This window comes from Canis lupus, chromosome 7 (genome assembly GCF_003254725.2).
Source record: "Canis lupus dingo isolate Sandy chromosome 7, ASM325472v2, whole genome shotgun sequence".
NCBI lineage: Eukaryota > Metazoa > Chordata > Mammalia > Carnivora > Canidae > Canis > Canis lupus.
In genome coordinates this window covers 41,551,574-41,566,177 of record NC_064249.1, presented here as the reverse complement: position 1 = coordinate 41,566,177, position 14,604 = coordinate 41,551,574, and the positions used below count along the sequence as shown (strand labels likewise).

General features: G+C 44.8%; 1 protein-coding gene across 1 annotated transcript; it reads right to left on the bottom strand.

The window, feature by feature from the left end:
* Nucleotides 1–5,199: 5,199 nt before the first annotated feature.
* RIT1 (Ras like without CAAX 1) lies at nt 5,200–13,930 on the bottom strand. The gene is made up of 7 exons (XM_025430901.3): nt 13,800–13,930; nt 13,565–13,615; nt 13,211–13,335; nt 12,992–13,048; nt 9,939–10,012; nt 9,516–9,707; nt 5,200–7,963 (listed from the first exon to the last, which is right to left on the bottom strand). Exons 3-7 carry the CDS (start codon nt 13,314–13,316, stop codon nt 7,733–7,735), a joined length of 660 nt encoding a protein of 219 aa, XP_025286686.1. The 5' UTR covers nt 13,317–13,335; nt 13,565–13,615; nt 13,800–13,930; the 3' UTR covers nt 5,200–7,732.
* Nucleotides 13,931–14,604: the final 674 nt, after the last annotated feature.

The following is a 14,604-nucleotide window of genomic DNA, read 5'->3' as shown; positions in this document are numbered from 1 at the left end:
ATTTTGTTTGTAGGACCACTTTCAGGGGAAAAGAGGAGATTGCTTCATGGCCACTCCCAGAAAAAGAAGGTAAAGCATCCCCAGAAACCTTTAGCTTTTCTCTCCTCTCATCTCACTGGTCCCACATTGGCCACATGGTCACTGCAGAGCCAATCAGGCAAGGAAGATGGGAGTGTCTTTAGGACTGCCCTGGAACCTAGTGCGGGGGAAATGGTGGATTCTTGGATAAAATGTCATTTCCTTTGGAAGAAGGAATGGGTGCTGGTGGGTGGCAAATGAGGACCACCACATTGTTCCTGTATTTCAGCTCCTCTGTCCAAAGCATTTTCTCCTGTGATCTTTTTTTAAGACTTTCTTTATTCATGAGAGACACAGAGAGAGGCAGCGACATAGAGGAAAAAGCAGGCTCCCATGGGGAACCTGATGCAGGACTCGATCCCAGGACCCCAGGATCACGACCTGAGCCGAAGGCAGATGCTCAACCACTGAGCCACCCAGGCATCCCTCCTGTGATCTTATAACAAACTCTAAGAGATCGAGCCGTTGACCTCATCCATGTCCCATACCTCGTGGTTTGTTTGCCAAGACAAACAGCCTAGTGTTGGGGTCCTCTTTATGTGATTCAAGAGCAACATTAGGTTAGCCACAGAGTATAATTTTTCAGAAAGCTGAGAACATCTTTTTTTCTTTTTTTTTTTTTTTTTTAACATTTAAGTCCTCTCCTTGTCCAGTGTGGGGTTGGAACTCACAACTCTGAAACTGGACATTTCCATGACTAACATTGACACACCAGATCAGTCTCCAGTCAGGCATTTTTCCAAGTGGACATGGAATTGTTCACAGCCCCTTACCCTTCCCACTGTCCAGCACTCAGTCCATATCTGTCACAGGAGATGGCATGCATCAGAATCAGTGCCTGGGATGCCCGGCTGGCTCAGGAGGCACACCACTCTTGATCTCAGGGTTGTGAGTTTCAGACCCCATGTTGGGTATGGAGACTACTTAAAAAAAAAAATCGGAGGTCCCTAAAAAACAGACCTGAGCCACCAAGAGGTGTGTTCTTGTCATTCATGCAGCTGAATTCCCAACATCCAACACCATGTCTGGCATCTAGCAGGCGCTCAATACAGGTTTGGGAATGAAGGAGGACAGGCAGGGACAAAATATTGTCTAGGAGCAGACCCAAAGCAAACACAAAAAATCCGTGCCTCTTCCTACTTATTGCTGAGTTAGAGTTTCCAAAGAAGTTTGGTCTAGTGTGGAACCTTGTTTTTTTTTGTTTGTTTGTTTGTTTTAAAAGATTTTATTTATTCATAGAGACAGAGGGAGAGAGGAGCAGAGACACAGGCAGAGGGAGAAGCAGGCTCCATACAGGAAGCCCGACGTGGGACTCGATCCCGGGTCTCCAGGATCACACCTGGCTGCAAGCGGCGCTAAACCACTGCGCCACCAGGGCTGCCCTGGAACCTTGTTTTTGTTAGTTTTTTGGGTGGTAGCAGTCGTGGGTGTGTATCTGCTGCAACCAGACCCACATGTGCTCTAGAGAGTGTCAGCAGATCTGATGGTGGGAGTGGCCACAGCATTTGGGTGGCACTGACTACACCAGATATGCAGGTATGCCTTCCTGGCCGGCACAGATTTTACACTGGACTGCACTGTTTCTGAGCACATACTTGGCATCATCAACCACTGGTGTGCAAGGAAACTCATGAAAACATCTGATGGGAGGTGGGGGGGTAGTTCTGAAGCTAGAGATTTTCTCCTGGCTCAGAGCAAACTGCAATAAAACTAGCAATAACCAGCTCTGGGAAGGGCAGGAAATGACACATCCCCACCCCAGCAGCTTTTGTTCAAAAAACTGGGTGACTTAATGATGTGATCGTGTATGCTGTGATCGTGTATGCTAAGTTTTTTTAAGCAAGGACTATTAGACAAAGCTAAAAACATTTCAGTAATTTTGTCTCAAGGCCAACAGATATTTAAAAGTAGATTGTAAGTTTCAGCATACCCCAAACATTCAGACTCAACGATCCTTTGTTCTGTCCAGGGGTTTCCTTCTAACAAAGCAAGAGTTTTATTTCTTTGCTGGGAGCCACAGACCCTTGTTTCCTCCCACAGCTTCTTACTGCTTAGTCCCAGCACTTCCTACCCCACCCCATCCCGCTCCCACAGCCGCTGACATCTTCCGCACCCAGTGACAGCCACCCATCACTGCTCCACACAGTCCTCCAATGCCCACCCATAGCCCTCCAACAACATCTGGCTCAGTGACTTCTACTCATTAGAATCATCTGTGATTTGATATAGATTCCTGGATCCTATCAGAATCTATCAAATCAGAATCTCCAGAGGTTAAGCTGAGAAAATGATGAACAGAACAGCTCTTGGCTGTTTCTGACCCAGAGCAGACATGTACTGGGGAGCCATGCACACTTCAGACTGGCCCTCACGGTTTCGCACATACTCGGGCCTGCCCTGTGTATGTCCTGACGTGTACTCTAACCCCAGCATGCTTCTCAACGCTCATCCCACCTATATCACTAATAGTCTTGACTCTCCTACTCTCCAATCCTGCACTGGAGTTGTCCTACATACAGGACTCTTGACTTTTTTGTTGTTCCAAGTCATGAGATTCTTTTTGAAAATCTTCATGGCCTAATTCTACTTACCCATTTAATCCAAATCTTTCTATGTTTTCTTAACATGGTTTTAGTTTGCTTATGAATTGCCCTGCCTTCCCAATCCACTGTATGCCCCTGGAAGCAGAAACCACATGCTAGGAGTCTTTGGCTATGGTCACTCACTCGTTAGCCTCAGGAAGCTAGCCCTCCCCAAGCTCCAACCATCTGGACAGTGAAGGGAAATAGGTTTGCAAGGCTCTCAGTAAGGGATGACTCACTTATACTGTTTGGCTGCATTTTCCTAAAGTCTAAAATCCATCCTACCCTCCAGGCCATGCTTGGTCCTATGCACCAGACAAGCAGCAAGCCAACTCTAGTCATCAAAGGACAACATTGCTTTCTGCAGACAGGAGCTAAGGTGGCTCTCACTTTCTTCATGGATGTGGGTGCAGTCTGGCCACACGGGAAGGGCACTGAGCCATAGGTAACCAGCAAACCCAGGAAGAACAGCAAGACCCGGTTCCAACTTTCCCTGAAAAGCACTTGTCAGAAATTGAGTAAAATACAAATACACTCGCTATTTTCCTCAATATTCTAATTTAGACTATACCTAATTATTTAACACAATTCTTAGTAGGAAGAAGAGAAAGACAAATTTAATTTGTGCAGCAAGAGAATTTAGAGATGTTTGAGGGCAAGGATGCCTGGGTGGCTCAGCAGTTGAGTGTCTGCCTTTGGCTTGGGGCGTGATCCTGGGGTCCTGGGATTGGGTCCTGTGTCGGGCTCCTTGCTGGGAGTCTGCTTCTCCCTCTACCTATATCTCTGCCTCTGTGTCTCTCATTAATAAAATCTTTAAAAAAAGAGAGAGAGAGAGAGATGTTTGAGGACAAGATGAGTGATCTCCTTCATCAAAGAACTCAGGTCTCCAACTACTTCCCTGTGTCGCTAAGGCCACAAGTCTCAGTTCCAGCTGAGCTAATGAATGCATGAAGATAGTTTTTTTTTTTTTTTAAGAAATTTTATTTATTTATGAGAGACACACAGAGAGAGAGGCAGAAACACAGGCAGAGGGAGAAGCAGGCTCCATGCAGGGAGCCTAATGTGGGACTTGATCCCGGGACTCCAAGATCACGCCCTGGGCCAGAGGCAGGCGCTAAACTGCTGAGCCACCCAGGGATCCCATGAAGATAGTTTGAACACAAACTTTAAAGATTTATTTTATCTTAGAGAGAGAGTACGTGCACATGATAGCATATGAGTGCTTGAGCAGGGTGCAGGGGCAGAGGGAGAGGGAGAGGGAGGATCCCAAGCAAACTCCCTGCTGAGATCATGACCAGAACCAAAATCAAGAGTCAAATGCTTAACTGAGTCACCCAGGAGCCCCTGAATACAAATCCAGGATGACTGGTATGCCTGGGTGGCTCAGTGGTTGAGCGTCTGCCTGCCTTTGGCTTGGGTTGTGATCCTGGGGTCCTGGGATCGAGTCCCACATTGGGCTCGCCACAGGGAGCCTGCTTCTCCCTCTGCCTATGTCTCTGCCTCTATGTGCCTCTCCTGAATAAATAAAATCTTTAAAAAAAACCAAAAACATAAACAAATCCAGGATGACTGCAAATCCGTTTTCAGTACTGAACCATCTCTTAAAGCTAAGTGCTTGTCAAAGTTAACACGGACTCCTAAAAAGGAAGACTGAATTTGTCACCCTTCTCAGGTAGTTTGGAAGTCTGGAAAAGCAGCAACACTACCAATTATTTGTTTCAGGAGATTCCTAAATGCATAGAACTGTTTGTTTTTTTTTTAATTTTTTTTTTAAGATCTATTTATTTATTCATTCAGAGAGAGCAAGAGAGAGGCAGAGACACAGGCAGAGGGAGAAGCAGGCTCCATGCAGGAAGTCCAATGTGGGACTCGATCCCGGGTCTCTAGGATCACACCCCGGGCTGCAGGCGGCGCTAAACCGCTGTGCCACCGGGGCTGCCCCATATAACTGTTTTTTAATGAAAATAAGTAATAAGCACTAGAAATGAGGAGGAATGGGCAGTCCCAGTGGCTTAGCAGTTTAGTGCCACCATCAGCCCAAGGTGTGATTCTGGAGACCTGGGATCGAGTCCCACATCGGGCTTCCTGCATGGAGCCTGCTTCTCCCTCTGCCTGTGTCTGCCTCTCTCTGTCTCTCATGAATAAATAAAATCTTTAAAAAAAAATTTTAAAAATGAGGAACTTCAGAAATCACTTCTCTTTGACCTCCTCAACTTGCCTCCTCTTCCATTTCTGTGCCCCCCACTGGACCCAGCCTTATAGGGTCTTTCCTTCTCTGAATTCCTTAACACTCCCAGTTTGAAGCAGAGAAATCTACTACCCTATGATCAACCTCTAGTTGCATATGCTGATTTTATCAAAGCTCAAGAACAGGGATACTTTCTATTCCTTCAAATCCTTTGGTCTTACATGGTGCTTTAGTGCACAGATGTGGCCCATGAATACTCTGATGGGAGTCCCAGTGGGTCACCTGACAGGGACTAGGTGAACAAAGGGAATGCTGCTCCGCCACGACCCGTTTCACATTTTTGAATCAGCATTTTCCAGAACATAAAATCTTATTGTATTTAAGTGTTCTTAAAATGACCTTTGTGCAACAATTCCAAGCATTTCCACCCACACACAGGTTAAGGAGAAACCCAACAATTTGTTTAAAAGTTCTGTATTGTGTCATATAAACTGTCTTCATATACAAGTGCATTAAGTGAAAGACTGCTCTCTTCCTTCTCCCGCCCCCAAACATCACAGTAGACCAATTCTTGCTAATATAGGAGAAGAATTAAACATATCCCCTCCTGAGTTCTAAACAGCTCATTCTAGACACTAGTTTCTAATTTTTTTAACTTAACAATCTGGCACAGGCATGAATAGTTCCAGTGCTTAAACTTGTCCCTGAATGTTTCTCTCTTCAAAGTTCCAGGCAGTAATTGATTTGAATGCCCTCAAATTGGATAAACCTGACTATTCGGAGCTTATAAATTACATACTCATCATCACTAAGAATAGAAGAACTGTTACCTACACATATTACACTCCCTCGAACTATGTAGCACCATGAATACAATTCTCAATACTAATGGGCTAATTAATCCAATGACCAAAAATATGACAGGGACAGTCTTAAAAACACAAATTTGCTATTTTTCTTATATGCAGTATAAATTCCCTTCTTATGACTCTTTCTTTCTGGCAAAGTTCTCTGCTGCCCTGAATGTCCTGAATAATTATACAGCTGTCAAGTTCTTGCTTGACAGCTAGTAATTCCCTAGGTCATTAGTATTGAGAAGCTAAGGCATTACACGTAAAAGGCTCTAAGCTAATTTAAATGTGGTGAAATACTGTTAAAATAGAATTGCACTCCATTTCTCTTCTATCATCATGCTTCTCTAAAGTGCTATGGTTCCTATCAGATTTCTGTCCTGCAATTGATTCAAATTCTGGGTCTTTCACTTTTGGAATGGCTTGAGTACCATAAAACATGATTTATTTGGTTTCAAAGGGGACCATGGCTTAGCTAAGAAAGCTGCAACCATCACCTTTCTTTAAACCTAGAGCAGATGCCACATTGAGTATGAGGACAAAACACAGCCACCCTGTCCCTCTGCCAGTAATGAAAGTGGCAAACAGCAAGTTAAGGTGCGCATTTTTTACAAGGTCCTGCAGTCACGTCCTTCAGGGTTTAAGATAGTCACAAACTCTGCAGCCGTGACATTTAATGTTCAATCTGCGCTACATTATTCTTAGCACTTTTACACTTCTCCACACACAGTAAGTTCATGTATCCAAATACTCTGATTCTAAAAAGAGAACTCACCACTAACACTTAAAGCTGTTCCTTCCCAGGACATTAGCTTCCCAGTTATGCACAATATCAGGGTGGTGTTCTCTTAGGCTAAGTTTTGCCAAGGCTCAGACAGCCCTGTGTGGTGAACTCACCAAGGTCCCTCTGAAGAAATCTTCAATGAGAAACTCAACACACAGGAATTCTAAAGCTTCACGCCTGGCTCATTGGCACAGAGAGGCCCCAGGTTTTCTCTGAGCACAGAGTCTAGTGATTGTCTGTGCTGAGGAGGCACATACATGATTTTACTCTAACTCCTGATGTCTCTCCTATATGGTAGTTAGCCTGATGAAGGACCTAAAAACATTTTGCCAGGCCTTGCTCTTCTAGAACACAGGAAAGCACCTCATGTAAAGGTACTAGTGTGCACATCTCTGGGGAAGAAAATACACGTGCACTGGCAATGGCTGGCCCAACCAAGGGTCTAAACAAGAGTTTAGTAATTCAGTAATGGTTTCCAAAGCATATACCTTGGAAGCTAAGGAAAGGCTAAATCCTGAAAGTGAGAACAAAGTAACTTCCTAGAAGAAACTTTCATACATGTCACTCGCTTCTGCCTGTCCTCACCTAGCCCAGTGCATTTGGGTCAAATGTGCAGGTCTTTGGAAAGCCAGGCTGGCCTGAGAACACGGTTCCAATACCGCTTCTCCCCAATGGAAGTCCCACCCACCCTCCTCCATGGCCTGGCTTCCCCAGTCTCATCAGTCCCTAATCTGCAACAGGCTACTAACTGACCTGCACCACTGATCTTACTACATGGTTTTCACTGTCCAAGAAGCACCTGTGAATAGAAGAGAGCGAGGCCCTTCCCTGGGAAGATCTCAGGGAATCCAAGCTGAAAAGGACATGGGAGTCATGCACAGCAGGAAATTTCCTCGTGTGAGCTTATCAAACACACATGGTAAATATATATTCCCCCAGGGTATATAAACAATTGACAATAATTAACTATTATCAGGAACAGAACCCAAAACATTGGTAGATCAAATTCTAATGTGACAATTTACAAGTAAACAGTGCTCAACTGGGTTAATAGGTCAGAATTAGCTAAAGGACAGTACTCTAAACAGCACGTCATTGAAAACGCCCCCTGGGTATATCCCCTTCATCAGTTACATTTAAAGGAACAGTCATCACAGGAGAAAGAGCAAGCACAGTGCTCACTAGAACAAGTCACCGGGTGGCTCTGCGTAAGTCCTGCAGTTCACAGGTGAACCCACACACCTTCCCTTCAAGTTACGGAATCCTTCTTCTTCCGGAATGGTGATTTTAGCCGCTTCCATACACTGGTTTTGGGTTTAGACTTTTTCTCCATGGCCAGCACCGCCTCTTTTTCTTTTCTACGTATCTCTCGTACAAGGGCATGGAATACATCATCAATATAGTAGCGGTATGCAGCAGACGTCTCAAAAAAGGGACAGCTGAATTCTCGGGCCAAAGCCAGTCCTTCTTCCTTGGTGACCTTTAAAAATGTAAACATGAGAAAACAGAGTGGTAACCACAGAAAATAGTCACAGCTGCCCCACACAGTGAAAAGTGAAGAGGCTATCTTAACAGAAATAAGAGTTCCTCAACTCTGGAGACGTCCAGAGTTCAGTTGGGAGACTGAATCCTAAGATCCTCTGCCTTTCTATAAAGTGATTCTATTTCTTTTTTTAAGATTTTATTTATTCATGAGAGACACACAGAGAGGGGCAGACACATAGGCAGAGGGAGTAGCAGGCTCCCTGTGGGGAGCCCGATGTGGAGCCCGATCGCAGGGCTTCGGGATTACAACCTGAGCCAAAGGCAGACACGACACTCAACCACCAAGCCAAGGCACCTCATGATTCTATTTCTAATCCATTTTTTTCTATCCATTTTAAAGATAACTCTTTGAAATAGGAAAAGTCAGACAGCAAATATGTAATTTTAATTTTCCTAAAGTATAAAAAAAATCCAAAACTGATATATCCAATTAGGGATGATCATAATTTCTCCTAGGACCGAATATTTAGACTTTCTCTAACTTTTTGCTACCATGGCAGCCTGGCAACGAATGTTTTACATATAAATTCCTAGATAGATTTTTCAAACAGCATTAAGTGAGAAGCACTGTGAACTTATCTACTGTCAAACTACTTCCAAAAAGTCTATACCACTCTGCTGCTTCCACCAGTGGTCACCATGTGCCTGTCCACTATTCCTTCAACTCTACACCAAACAGTGAGATTTTAAACACTGTTTCCAGTTTTAAGAGTACAGCTTACTCTAGAATCCTCCATAATTTCTCTTATTCTCCCCTTGCAGGTCTCCTTCATGATCCTCACCATCAGGAAGATTATCTTTTATTTTCTTTAATATTTTATTTATTTATTCATGAGAGATACAAAGAAAGAGGCAGAAACATAGGCAGAGGGAGAAGCAGGCTCCCTCACAGGGAGCCTGATGGGGAACTCGATCCCAGACCCCTGGATCACGCCCTGAGCCAAAGGCAGACACTCAACTGCTGAGCCACCCAGGCGTCCTAGAAAGATTATCTTGAAGTCTAACCTAGATTTGTCCTACTACAACACAGACTGATTATTTTCCAAGGTTTAAGAAATTGAACATTCTATGATCTTCCACTTAGTAAGTATGTACTCTAGGGGCTTAGCCGGTTAAGCGCCTACCTTCAGCTCAGGTCATGATCTCAGGGTCTTGAGATGGAGCCCCACATCAGGCTCTCTACTCGGCAGGAAGCCTACTTCTCCCTTTCCCTCTGCTGTTCCCCTTGCTCTGTCTCTCTCTCTCTAATAAATAAAATTTTTAATAAATAAGTAAGCACTCTATTTGTTTTCTAATTCTCATCCTGTGGTGTAAACTGATTTCTAAAATCCAGATTTTATCCAAATTAATTGCAAATTAGTATAGAGAAATTTCTAAAGTCAGAGAGAATTTAAAATTCTTATTCTAAAGCAAAAGAATCTATATACAGCAAAACAACCACAACCGATCTCCTGAGACCATGGACTGCATTTCTGCTCTCTCCTTACCTGCCTTAGCTGCTTTAGGTCAGACTTGTTTCCCACCAGAACCACAGGTGTATCATCAGTGCGTCGAACTCGGTAAATAAGCTGCTTAAATTCCCGAACTTCATGGAAACTTCGACGGTCAGTGATAGAATAACAGATGATAAACCCTTCTCCTGCCCTCATATACTGATCCCGCATGGCTGTAAACTCTGCCTACAAGGAAACAGGATCATTACTGATGCAACCTAGAGCTACATACACATTTGCTATTATTTCAGATTGAAGAAGAGATATGTATCAATTACCTGCTATCCTGAGTCAGAGGGCATGAAAAATTAAGAGAAATGAACTGGTGATCTTCTCTGCATAAGTCTTTCCCTCCCCTCTACTAGAGTGAAAACACCTTTATACACAGCATTCTAACAGCATTCTAAGATTTAATACCTGTCCAGCCGTATCCAAAATGTCCAGGTTGGCAGGCTCATCATCAATACGGATCCGGATTTTATAAGCATCTTCTACAGGAGGGAAGAAAAGTGTACCATAAACCCATAAACACAGGAATATGCAGTCTTATTTTTTTCTTTATTGGGTAATCTCTAAGCTCAACATGGGCTTGAATTCATGACCCCGAGATCAAGAGTTGAGTGCTCTACCAACTGAGCCTGCTGGGTACCCTGTAACTTTATTTTTAAAATCATCTTATGGAGAGGTAGATTACACACAGTTTAAGTGCCCAGATTTTCTCAGGAAGCATGCTCAATCCATTGAGGTACCTAAACTGGGTCTTCAATTCAGGTGTTTTGTGTTTTTTCACCTAAGTGACGACAGAAGCTTATTCATTGTTTATAAGACTCTACCTACAATTCTAAACTAAAAAAGGATTCTGTCTTTTTAAAAAATATTAGGCTCTGGGACACCTGGATGGCTCATTTGGTTAAGCATCTGACTCTTGATTTTGGCTCAGATCATGATCTCAGCGTTTTGAGACTGAGCCCCACACTGGGCTCTGCACTGGCATGGAACCTGCTTAAGATTCTCTCTTCCTCTCCCCACTCCCAAAAATTTGGGCTCAAAAAGTAACTTTACCATTTGTTAAATAGTTATTAGATACCAAGCATTATACTAAGTAATCTATCTACCTTAACTCATTCAACAGTGGCAATATTCCAATAGTGACAAATATATCAATCCACAGTATTAGCTCCACCATACAGATAAAGAAAATTAAACTCTAGATCATTAAATATCATTCCCATATTACATAGTTGATTACACTGCCAGAATGAAAACCAAGGGCTGCTCAACTCAAAAGCCTTATGTACTTAACCAAATTCTATGGTTCCTCATTTTAATACTGCACAGCAAAGAAAAATCATTTACTTTTTTCTAAACAATACATATTGTTATAAATTCTTCTTTATGAAAGTAAATTTATGTGTATTATCATAATAATCTTGGAAAACACAAGGAAGTTTAAAAAAAGAAAACCCACTCAGTATTTCCATCATTCAAACAATTGCTGCTTACATTGAAGTGTATTTCAATATTCTTAACCTCCTGCTCCTGACTCTTCTTCAAAGAGCCCACTAAACCAATGTTTTTCAAACTACAGGTCATGATCCATTAGGATTAGTGCGCTGTGAATAAACTTAATGGATTGGGACCAGCATTAAAACAAATAAAAATTTACAAGAAAAAAAATACAAGAGCATAGAACATGTAATGACATATAGTTTCCTGATATCAGTTACACATATATATATATATATGTATCCATATGTACATATACCCATAGACACACATACTTGCATATATATTGGCTACAATGTAGAGTTTTTCCTCTTAAGAGTTAGCAAAGTTTGAAACAAAACCCCCTTAAGAAAAGACCCTAAATTATAAACTTGATGAGAGCAATCTTTACATCTTTCCAACTCCCAGGGCCTAGTACAGGTCCTTGTCTCAAATGGGAACTGAAGACACATGTTTACTGTTGAATCAGATAATACTGTCAGGAGAACAGCTGATTGGGGGGTGGGAATCAACAAATTTAAAAAATTAGCTCTTTTATAGAACAAACATGAGTTTTACTTTAAAGAAAGGAAAAAATATTTGTGGAGTTCTAAGTAAATTATCCAGAGTCCTAAACTGAGTTTTAGAATTCCCTTGTGTAGGGATGCCTGGGTGGCTCAGCAGTTGAGCGGCTGCCTTTGGCTCAGGAAGAGGTCCTGGAGTCCCGGGGTTGAGTCTCACATCGGGCTCCCTGCATAGAGCCTGCTTCTCCCTCTGCCTGTGTGTCTGCCTCTCTCGGTGTTTCTCACGAATAAATAAATAAAATCTTAAAAAAAAAAAAAAAAGAATTCCCTATGTAGTTTGAATCTCTGAACAATGCTGTACTTTAAGACCAGCAGTGCTTCTATTTTCCTCAAGCCACAGAAGCATCTACTATATAAAATGACTACATCCAAAGCTGGCTTGGCACAGAACTCTCACTGGCTTTGTGGAAACAGTGCAGCAGAGGCCTGGCCCAATGGAAATCCTTCCTAAAGACCCAAGATCGTGACACATGGTCACATTCTGAAACTACTAGTAACATGGCAGGCCTTCTGTGCCTTCTCCTCCCCTTCCCACCATTTTTATTTTATCCTGGGACATAAACCCTTAGAATGGAGCATGCTTCCTTCCTTATGGCTCAGGAATGACGGCAATGTTTTTAGTCTTCGTAGAGAACAGCGACTCTTTTTAATAGGGCAAAACAAATTTCTTTTTACTCTAACAGTGTTTTGCCAAAAACACAGCACTAAGTGCTACAAGACATGAAATAAGACCTTACTATGTAATAAACTTGAAGAATAAGGAAGTGGATGAGTCCAGGCTGCAGGTCTAAGTTGTCCCCATTCAGCAGGCTGGCTGGACTTGTTTTTCTGCTTCCTTTTGTGGAAGTTCAAACCAGCTGACTCATAGTTAATAGGGCCAGAGACCCTTAGAAAAGTGACAGCAAAAGCCTTGTTATGTGCCCTTTAAGCTTTCCCTTTCACCTGGCAATGCAGCCTGGCAACCACGAAATGGTAACGGACAAAAGTGTGGCAGGAATGTTCAACAAAAGACAGCAGATGCTTTAAGGACACACTGACTTAAGTGAGAAAAATATCTGCTCACCAAGTATTATGAAATTCTCGTTTAAAAATCTCATAAGGAGGGCAACCCTGGTGGCTCTGCGGTTTAGCGCCGCCTTCAGCCCAAGGTGTGTGATCCTGAAGACCCGGGATTGAGTCCCACACGGGGCTCCCTGCACGGAGCCTGCTTCTCCCTCTGCCTGTATCTCTGCCTCTCTCTCTGTGTTTCTCATGAATAAATAAATAATTTTTTTTTTTTAATCTCGTAAGGAAACCAAAAAAGGCTCCAAAGCTAAGTAGTTAAAAACTGTTTCAAAAATTGACACTAAGACAGGCAGGCCTATACAGTTCTTTGGAAACTTCGGTGGTTATATGACTTACCGATGGTGGGGTCGTGGTCTTCTGGAAATCGGTGGCTGATGAACTGCATGGTCATGGCTTCAAAACAAGAAACGAAAGTTAGAGTCCGCAGAAACGTGACCCACGTTTGAAAGAACTGCGGCGTCAACACCGGAGACCACAGGGCCTGCCTCCCATCTGGTTCCGGTGGGGAGGTGGGAGCGAGCACTTCTGGTCAAGTGGAAGCACTAGGGCACCTACCACTTTTCCCCACGCCGCCGGCACCCAGCATCACCAGCTTGTACTCTCGGGAGAGGCTGGCGGGGCTGCCACAGCCGCTGCCCGCCGGGCGCGGCCCCGGGTCCATGATGCCTCGGGACGTGCACCTGGAGAGCGAGAAGGACGCGCTGTACCCCGGCCGCCTCCCGTACCCCCCGCCCCTCCCCGCGCGGCACTTCCGGGCCCCTTCCGCAGTCCGCGGCCCCCGCCCCGGCGCCTGGCCCCCGGCCCCTCCACCCTCCAGTCCCCGGCCCGACGTCCCCCAGCAGCTCCCTGTCCCGGCCCGACGCCCGCGACCCCTGCCCTCGGCCCCCGACCCCCGGCCCGGCACCTCACCTTCCCCGGGACAGCCCGGCCGGCGACACCGCACAGCGTTCCCAAGTAGTGCTGTTACAAGAAGAAAAACAAAAGCGGCCAAACAGCTTTAGGGTTCCTCAGACCAAGGCGTCAGCGCGGAAACCAGGGGCCGGGCCCTCAGGTCCCCAGCCCCTCCGCGCGCCCTCGCCCCCGCCCCTGCGGCGCCCAGACCCCAAGCTCGCCCTCCCACCCCGCGTGAGGTTCCAGCGCTGACCTGTGACCCCTCCCGTGGCAGGGGAAGATGGCGCCACCAAGGGGGGGCGGGGGCTCGTGACGCGCTCCTGGCCCCGCCCCGAGTTCGGCTTGCAAGTGTGCGCACGCGCGCGCGACGGAGGGTTCGGCCGTGGTGAGGGGACCGACACAGGGCGCCTCCTTCCGAAGATGTGTGCTGTTTGTAACACGAAATGGGCACCCACCAAATTCTCCCTCAAATAGCGCAGAGGTCAAAATTCCGCTTCAGCACAAAGCCAACCTCCCCGAAGGTGCATCTACACGCCAGGGTCAGGTGCGGGGGAGCGGAGTCTCTAGCAGGTACAGGTGCGGGGGAGCGGCAAACATTCAGCTGAGATTGACCACAAGTCTGGACTCCACATTTACGGATTAGACTCGAAAAGTGTTTTGCTTTTTAAAAAGCTTTCACAGGGGCTTTGATTAAATGCAGCAATAATTGAAGGCATCATCCGTACCTTCACCTTTATTCAAGGAGCGCACAAAGGTACAGGGAGGAAGCTGGCTCTAGGAACAAATTCCTACTCCGGGAACCTGAGTGGTTCAGCAGTCGAGCGTCTGCCTTTGGCTCAGGGCATGATCCTGGTGCAGGGATGGAGTCCCTCCCAAGGCTCCCTCTGAGGAGCCTGCTTCTCTCTCTGCCTATGTCTGCCTGTGTCTCTCATGAATAAATAAAAATCTTTAAAAATTTCTACTCAGCCTTCCTCTTAAGAAAGCTTTCCCAAAAATAATGTGAATTGTGTATTTCCTTTAAAAATGTATTTCATTTCCTGTGTTCAGTAAATCAGAGT